At 41.5% G+C, this 9,718-nt stretch overlaps 1 protein-coding gene across 1 annotated transcript in view; it reads right to left on the bottom strand.

The window, feature by feature from the left end:
• The window catches only part of CPLANE1 (ciliogenesis and planar polarity effector 1), a 4,248,669-nt gene that overhangs the window by 4,108,470 nt on the left and 130,481 nt on the right, over nt 1-9,718 (bottom strand). The window contains exon 5 of the mRNA XM_044076333.1: nt 1,218-1,324. Within this exon, the coding sequence (XP_043932268.1) occupies nt 1,218-1,324 (107 nt within the window). The remainder of the gene's footprint in view (nt 1-1,217; nt 1,325-9,718) is intronic.

Here is a 9,718-nt window from a genome sequence, read left to right as displayed (position 1 = left end):
ACCTTTGGGAAGCATAGCTAGGGATACAAAAAACACCTTGGCGTTGTTGCTGGGTCAGCCCTTGTTGTCTACAGATACACTACCATATGCATTACAAAAGGTCCCACCAGATGTCAAGAGATATAATTTACTTGGTGAAGGAAGACTGGTAGGAGTTCCCCTCAACCATACCTGCTGAGTCAAACAGGATGTAGAGAAGGCCTGAGGAATAGACCCATTGCTCCCAAATGCTAATACCAAGCCTTCATGTAGGATTCAAAGAACTGTTCCACATGATCTGGACATGTGCAGTCATGCTGTGGATGGTTTTCTCTAGGTGAGATATGTATACATTACAGGAATCACAGCCACATTTTGCTGCAGGGAGTGCATTCTTGTGTACCTCGTATCAGCACCGATAGGTATGAACTTAATCCTTCAGTGGTCAAGGGAGAACTTATTGCTCATTATAATGTAAGACCACTTCACGGGTGGACTTAACATAGAATGTTCAAATTCACATTTAGCCTGTATTCTCTTACATTTTGCCATTCAGTCTAGCACTTACTCAATATCATACACAAATCTCTTTCATGTGTTCCTGTTGTGTACCCTAAACATCCACTGTTTTCAAGGCATTAATGCAGTTCTCAGGTATTGCTGTTCACCTCCTGCAGCCAGATCAAAAGATGGCTGTTATGGCAATACTTCTCATTCTACTACTTTCCAATAAGTAAAAGGAATAGTTTGTACCCTGACTTGTCATATCATATCATATCATATCATAACTGCAAAATACTGTTAAGGTTTTATAGAGTGGCAGTTTACACTCTGGCTTGGCATTTGATAAGTCAACAGCACTAGATACCAAGCTTACATTCTTATGATGATATCTGTAACCGAGATCCACAAATACGAAATGGCATTAAAGAAATTATCATTGCAGGGGCTGAATGACTCATCCTTGTCCTATTAATGACATCACAATGAGTTCTACAAAGAGGTGTTAATGCCCTTGTGCATTGGAAGAATAGAAAGTCTACAAATGTGCCAAGACAATATCAGAAGAAGAAACTGCAACAATTCCTCACAGTTCAAAGCTTTCCAAGTCAAGTCTGGTTACCCTTTGACTCAAAACATCTCACAACAGAACTGCTGAGCATCAGAATTTATCTTTCAGTCTCTAAAATGTCTATAAACTTATGCCAGTTCATTGCATAAAAACAAATCTTCTTTACCTAAGGAATTTCTGGGCAGTTTCATGCCATCTTAGTGCCAGAAACAGCAGTATCAGATGATCTCCAGAATTAAATGTGAAGGAACTTAAACAACAGTCACCAAGGACCTAAAAAGAGAACAAAGAAACTTATTACATTTTCAAACATTTTTTTTCACATACAATACAATGAAACTCAAGCCTCTCCATTCAATGGCCTCAGTTTCAGGCTGGTCCATTCAAGTAAAGGGTAACTTCTAATACCAAAATTTAGTATCATCCTTGTGAAGCAGAGTTCGTCTATTACACAGTTTAAGAGCAACCCAAGCTATTGGATGGGGAATAATAAGAAATTTATACCGGGCCTGGCACCCATGTCCCTTATAAAAGGGATAGCTTATAACTGCCTGGCCTTCAATGTCTTATTTGGATAGACGGTATCATTATTCTTTCAGAAAAACTAGGCTTAGAAAGACCCCCCCCCCAGGGATGTTAGCCTAGTAACAGTCTATGAATCTATGAACATCTGAGGCCACTGTTCCTACACTGCACAGGTTAAAAAAATCAAACATGCAGTTTGCTTGGATGATGAAAGCTAAGGAATTGGAGCAAAACACAAACCAGTAATCACAATATACCACACTAATATTAGCAGTGTGATTATCATACTGGAGGCATTATGTGGTATTATTTTACTATATAAACAAGCAGAAGCCAGGACAAACTGATGTGGGCTTTCCTGTGGATGAACATTCAGCTGTGGCTATAGTCAAACTGAAAACATGCAGTGGCTAATTGCGTACTAGCCTGTGTGGGCTAATGATTTTTTTTTTGCTTTGTTCTGACTGACTCATGGTACACGATAACTCTGTAATCCAAGTGTCTGAGATCCAGGCTTCTAATAATATTCAGAAATAGCACTTCAGTGAATTAAAAGTTATTTTTATAATTCGTTGATGAGGATTTCCAATACTCATGAAAAGATAGTACAACTTTTTGCATTCTCATAGGTATCAGCAAAATGTAAGCGAAATCACACAAATCATAAAATCATGAGAATGGCAAAGAGGGTCAACAAAAAGCTACTGGATGTGGCCTATGCTAGCTGACTAGGCAGCCAGTGACGTTAAAACGAATTGCCATAAGCATACTAGGACACACTTTTTCTGTATCATACTTTAGCTGGCAATCAACATTTGTTAGCTACCTCTCTTCTTGAAATTGTCTGGTGTGTTCAAGTAAATGTTATTGTTTTAAAGACAGTAAACAATTTAAAAATAAACAGCTCTTTTGTTGTTATCTTTATACATTGGGTACAAGGTTTATTTTTGTTGAATTAGTAATTAAAACCCAGATGTAGTTTCCAAACACTCCTGCCACACACTCTCTCTTTTTTTCAACATATTTATATTTTTTTCAGTTTTTCATTGTGCAAACTTCAGTACTATATATTTTAAAAGAAAAGGCACTGGAACTACAGAGTGGAGAGACCAAGCATTGCCATGATCCCCATCTACTAACCATAAAAGAAAGAAACTGCTCTTAATAAATTATTAGTATGTTTAAACCACAATCCATTTTCTTAAAAGACAAGGAACAGCATCCATAGAGTATACAGATGAGTCATATGATGGATCAGTAAACTGACCTCAGACAGTAGTACAACTCGTACCCCCAAGACATACATTTCTACTTACTAGCATATGAAAATGTCAGTGCATTAACACTCTATCACGATAAAACCTCAGATAAGTCTTTCTGCATTTCTGTGACTAGCAGAGCTGACACAATATTAAGACTGCTTGAAAGGTAAAAGAAACTAAGGCAAACAGTCCACACTCCTCTCAAAAAAATACCTTTGAATCTTTGGACTATTACATGCTAAATAACCCTTATCACGTTTCCACTTTAAAGATGCCATCAGGAAAGGAGTGAAACAAACCCTTCACCAATCAGCACAACACTTCATATTAGTTTTCCTCTAACAAAAATCGGACACATGTCTAGTCAGGATCTTCAAATGTTCACGGACATTTTTTCAAAGCAAGTATCTCGCCTTATTAGCTGTAGTACACAAACACTTGTAAAAATTGTGGAACACATCTAACAACACTACCTTTTTGAACTTATAGGCCCAGAGTATTAACCACTTCCTTAAAATATATAAAAAGCAGCAGTATCTCTCTTCCCTATGTCAGAATGCTATGCATCACTACCAATGTAAATATCTCCAACTCACAAAATTCACTAACAAGCTATCTTTCTTGTAAGTGTGAAACAAAGGTCACACCATGAGGTAACAAAGAAACCCAAGTGGTCAGAGGTCCAAAGAGACTGGACCACCTCCATGTCCCAAATTAAAGTCTCGGGAAACAAAAGTCTGCAAGTTTTTCAAACTGGAAGACACCTTCAAACTTTGCTGTATACCCTCAAAATAATTACTGATGACCTGCACATCCAAAAGGAGGACAATGCTTAAATTGAAAATTATACTTTTAGATACCTTAGCTTATGGCTAGACTCATCATTCACATTCAATACACATCTCAAAAATTAATGAATTAAATTAAGAAGTAAATAAAAATACTACATCATATTTTGGGCCAAGAGAATATCACATATCATGCAAGGTAGCCACATGCAAAAGGATGCTCCTATCTCAACTAGAATATTGACTAGCACTCATAAAAGCTGCCTCACAAAAGAAAAAAAAAATACTCAAACCACTCCAAATAAGATATTTAGCTTCATCACCCTCTTCCTCAAACAAGAACATCACTGTATTATCATAACAAAAGCCAAGTGGCTACCCATTCAACAGAAGGTAGCCTTCTTTACTTGCTCCCAACTATATGAAATACAATCTGACTCTTTCCCCCATTTAACTGCTAAAACTATTACAAAAGATACCATTCTATCACTTAAGAAGCTAAGACCTATGTGGTCCTCCACATGAAATCCTTTCTACCAAACTTAAATGTATCCAGCATTGCTTCTCTAACCCAGACCCAAAAAGTACAGTTTTGTACCTACCATAAATGTAGATGTTCGAGGATCCACATTGCTGCAGTCCTAACTATTGGGTAGTCTGCTGTCCAGTCGGCCCGAATACCAAAGTATATGGCTGACGTCGGTCAGGGCGCATTAGACTGACGTCAGTACGTCAGGGTACTAATGCGCATGACCGACGTCATATCCTCAGTCTTTTCTTGCCCCAGATGTCAGAAGACCCTGAAAAGATAAGGCCAAAACCAAAAACTCCCAAAATACCTGCACCAAAAAATATATGTACAATATATACAAAATTAGCAGAATATAACCTCACCTACACAACCACCCCTAAACACAGAGGGAAGGAGGGAGGGTAAATTGACTGCAGCAATGTGGATCCTCGAACATCTACATTTATGGTAGGTACAAAACTGTACTATGTTCTTCATTCCACATTGCTGCAGTCCTAACTATTGGGTAGAATCCCAAAGCAGAGGTAAGGGAGGCTGGCAAATCATAAGGAAGCAGGAACTGACAACATGCCTTGCAAAATAGCTGTGGCAAAACCAGCCCTAGACTTAGAGTAGAGAGGAAGGTGATAATGCTTAGAGAAAGTATGCACTGAACTCCAAGTAGCTGCCTCCAAAATATCCTTAGTTGCCACCCCCCCTTAGAAATGCTGTGGAAGTGGCAGTAGCCCTAGTGGAATGAGGCCTAATCCCAGCTGGAATCTCCTTGCCATGATGGGAATAACAAAATGTAATGCAACACCCAATCCACCTAGAAATAGTTTGTTTTGACACAGGCTTGCCCTTTGAACTCAAAGCAAAAGAAACAAACAACTGCTGAGACTGCCTAAAATCCTTAGTCCTGCTCAAATAATAACGCAATAGCCTGTGTACATCTAAAGTGTGCAAAATCTTTTCCCCTTTATTTTGGGGATCTGCATAAAAGGTAGGCAAATGAATAGTTTGGTTTAAAGCCACACTAGAAACCACCTTAGGCATAAAGGAAGGATTAGTACGTAAAGATACCCTATCCTTATGAAAAATCAAAAAAGGCTCCACTGCCATAAGGGCCTGCAACTCAGAAACCCTTCTTGCAGAAGTAATGGCCAACAAAAAAGCAGTCTTCCATGACAAGTATTTCAATTCAGCAGTAGCCGCAGGCTCAAAAGGTTGTAGAGTAAGTTTCTCCAACACAAAATTGAGATCCCAAGCAGGAGTAGGAGCTCTACGTGGGGTCTTATATTCTTTGCCCTCTAAGAAATTGCTTGAACAAAGGATGCGAAAACAATGGTGGGTCACAATCATAGTGAGCTGAAATTGCTGCAGCATGAATCTTAATGGAAGAGAAAGACAAACCTTTGTCCAGTAACTCAGTAAGATATTGAAGAGCCACACTCAAATTTGGCTCAGAAATCTCCAAATTGTTTGCTGCACTCCAAAATAAAAATCTCTTCCATTTTTCATGACGCTTTCCTTGTACTAGGTCTTCTGGCTTCCATAATCACATTTAAAACTTGTTGAGGAAGCTGAGACCTGCTGTCTTTCAAAACAGAATATGCCAGGCTGTTAGATGTAGAGAGTGAAGCTTGACATTGAGCAGATGACCGTCCCTCTGAGACAACAGGTGTGGAATCAAGGGTAAAGGCCATGGAGGCTTCCTTACCAGACTCCTCAGTAATGGGTACCAGTGCTGCCGAGGCCAATCTGGAGCTATTAAAATCATCCTTGGCTTGTCTTGTCTGACCTTTAGAAGCACCTTTGGAAGAAGAGGCAGAGGTGGAAAAGCATACACATGAAGATTTTTCCAACTGAAAGAAAGAGCATCCACTTTCCAAGCTGTGTGATGAAATCCCTTCGTGCAAAACTTTGGCAGCTGGTGGTTTAGTGGAGAAGCGAACAGATCTATGTCTGGAGTTCCCCATGACACTGTCAATTTTGAAATACATGAAGATCCAGTTTCCACTCGTGGGGATCCATGATTTGTCTGCTTAATACATCTGCTAAGGAGTTCTGTGCTCCCGCAGAAACCTTGCCTGAAGAGTTAGTTGCAGACTGAGCGCAGTCTCCCATAAAATCATTGCTTGTCTGCACAATGGGTAAGAATGTGTTCCCCTTGTTTGTTGATGTACCACATGACAGTTGTGTTGTCTGTTAGAATCAACACCTGCCCTGGAAGAAGTAACTCCTTGAAAGCAATTAATGCAAACTGAACTGCTAACATCTCTTTCATGTTGATATGTAGATGCTGTAGTCTGGCAGGCCACTTGTCTTGTATCCACTTTCCATTTAGATGAGCTCCCAAGCAATATCTGAGGCATCTGTCGTTAGAATCTGACTTGCCTCTGGCCGGGTCACAGAGAGTCCCTTGTTTAGGTGACATTCCTGAGCCCACCACAAAAATTCCTTTTGAATGCAAGGTATTATTTGAATGACAGTGTCCAAATCCTGGCAGTGCTGTGTCCACAGATTTTGAGATACCATTGTAGCTTCCTCATATGCAGTTTGGCATTGGGAAGCACCAGAATACAAGATGCCATGAACCCTAAGGCTTGAAGGACTGTCCTTGCAGTCAGCGCCGCCTGAAGAGATAGATGATGGAAGTAACTGGAAAGATTCTTTTGTTTGTCCGGGGTTAAAAAGGCCATCTGGGCTGCTGTATTCAGTCTCACACCCAGAAAGCACATGTCTTGAGAGGGTACTAGACTGGACTTTATTTCGCTCACAGAATACCCTAGGCATCTTAGCACTGCTATGACATATTCCAGATGCTGTAGAAGATCTTCCTTTTCTTGAGCCAGAATCAGGCAGTCGTCCAAGTAAGGATAGATTTGGATTCCTTTTAGCCTGAAGTAAGCTATCACTGGAGCCAGAACCTTTGTGAATACTCTGGGCGCAGTAGATAAGCCAAAGGGCAATGCAGAGAACTGATAATGAGAATTTCCAGCTCGAAAACGCAGATACTTCCTGCAACTTAGTCTTATTGGCACATGAAGGTAAGCTTCCTTGAGATCTAAAGTTACCATCCAGTGATCTTTGCCCAGCAGAGGTAAAAGCTGTTGTAACGCCAACATTTTGAACTTGGGAATGTCCAGATAAGTGTTGAGGATAGATAAATCCAGAATTGGTCTCCACGTGTTCCCCTTCTTTGGTACTAGGAACAGGCGAGAATAAAATCCTAGGCCCCGTTCCGGCACAGGAACTGACTGAATGGCCCCTATTTGGAGCAACAGAGAAATTTGCTTGTGAGCCTCTGTTCTTTGAAGAGGAGGAATGTCTGGCATGCCTTTGAAAGGAGGCAAGGTATGGAAATAAAACCTGTAACCGTGGTGAATAATATCCAGAACCCATCTGTCTTGGGTAATTAAATCCCAATTTTCTTTGAAAAGAGACAGCCTTCCTCCCAAAGGTGCTGCCAGGCGAGAACGTACTGGCAGCTGAAAAGGCAGGTCATTGGGTCTGCTTACGAAAGGACTGACCCCTGCCCTCACCAGAAGTCTGAGCAGGGGAACTCCCTGTCCTAGGCCTAAAAGAACCCTGAGCTCTGCCCCTACCACGTCTAGACCTACCCCTAGACTGGGAATCATAAGCAGGATAAGTCCAGCCCTTAGTAGGCCAATTTCTACTAAACTTCGGAGGCTGCACCTGCAAAAAATCTTTAACAGTTTGCATAGACTTAGCCTTGTCCTCCATTTTCTTCAAAACTGCTTCCACAGGCGAACCAAACAACACATCAGACTGTAAAGGAGCATCCAAAATCCTTGTCTTAACATGCTCAGCTAAATTCTGATCTCTCAGCCAGGCGTGCCTACGAAGAACAGAACCAGTGGCAGCCACCCTGGAGGAGGCCTGCATAGCATCAAAACCACACTGCAAGGAATGTTTACCCACCTGTTCAGACACATGAACTAAATCCTGCAACTCTTTACACTCAATACCTTCAGCCAGAGCATCCACCTTAGATTTCAATTGTGAAAGAAGATAATTCTGATATTTTAACATGTGAAACTGACAATTCAATGCCCTCATGGCTAAAGTGGAAGAAGTATACACTTTCTTTCCCCATCTATCCAAAGCCCTTGCCTCTTTATCAGGAGGGACAGGATTTTTAACAACTGAGGCCTTCACACCTTTAGGCCCCTGAGAGACAGTTTCCGGGTCTGCCCTAGGACTCTTAAAAGATACTTATGAGCTTCAGGCACCCTATAATACCTATCCGGTTTAACTGGGGCAGGAGGCAAAGAATCAGGATTCAGGGAAGCCTCTGCAAACACATCTTCCACCACATTCAAAACAGGAGGTATAGCTAAAGGCCTATGTTGGGGTAAAACAAGAATTCCCTAAGCCTTTTCCTGGAATCAGAGAAATCTTGACCTTCCCATTTAAAATGCTCCTCATGGAATGCAGAGTCTCTGAAAATGAAAAATCCTCAGGAGGAGAAGCAGAAGGAGTAGAATCATCCACATCAGAATCAGAATAAGGAGGGAACTCCTGCAAGTCTTCAACCGAAGACTCAAGCCTCGAGCATTGCTCAAAACTCTCAAACTCAGGTTCCACCCTAGGCCTCTTATCAGGAGGGGGCATAGAACCCCTAATCATAGTAATCAAATCCTCTGCCATTTTAAGCATATGTTTCTTAGGCAAAGATCCTGAAGCACTAGGAGAAACCCCCACTGAAGCTAAACTTGGCCTGCCCCTCAAAGAAGACTTGGAAACTGAAGGAGAGGCTCTAACCACCTTAGGAAGAGAGGGAAGAACAGCCACCTGAGAAGCCCCCTCAGCCTGGCCTACTTCCTGAGAGGATACATCCTGTAACAGTAAAGTCTCTCCCTGAGACTCCAAAGAAACACCTGGCAAAACCTCCGGCTCCACTGAGCCGTCCAAAGAACCGACGTCTGGGACTGTCGGTTCCTCCACCCTAGGCTTTGCTGCTTTATCTTTGCGTTTTTTAGCCGAAGCCGGCGTCGGAGCATCCGACGGCATTTTATAATTACAACGCTTCCCAAACACTAACCTGGCACAGTCTAACCTTCTCTTAATAGTGCGTTTGTTAAATCTAGCACAAGAGCGGCATCCAACAACGTCGTGCTCAGGCCCTAAACAAGGTATACACAAAGTATGGTAATCCCTATGAGGTATCTGTTTCCCACAAGAAATACAGTTATTCACTTTTTCTGACATCCGGTTAAATACTGAGGCAAGAAAAAACCAAAATATTCCCCAACGGGGTACTTAGCCAACTTTGATTCGGTCTGAAACTCTAACTTCAGAAACTTTCAGAACGCCAACCTGCACTCGCAAAATTGCTTCTGCATCGGACCATGCGGCAAAAAAGACTGAGGATATGACATCGGTCATGCGCATTAGTACCCTGACGTACTGACGTCAGTCTAATGCGCCCTGACCGACGTCAGCCATATACTTTGGTATTCGGGCCGACTGGACAGCGGACTACCCAATAGTTAGGACTGCAGCAATGTGGAATGAAGAACATCTCTGGGGATCCCTTTCATCTCACCTCAAATCA

Source organism: Protopterus annectens, chromosome 1.part0 (assembly GCF_019279795.1).
Source record: "Protopterus annectens isolate FY-2018-M chromosome 1.part0, PAN1.0, whole genome shotgun sequence".
Lineage (NCBI taxonomy): Eukaryota > Metazoa > Chordata > Ceratodontiformes > Protopteridae > Protopterus > Protopterus annectens.
Note: the sequence above shows the minus strand (reverse complement) of the source record. Positions and strands in the feature narration are given on the sequence as shown.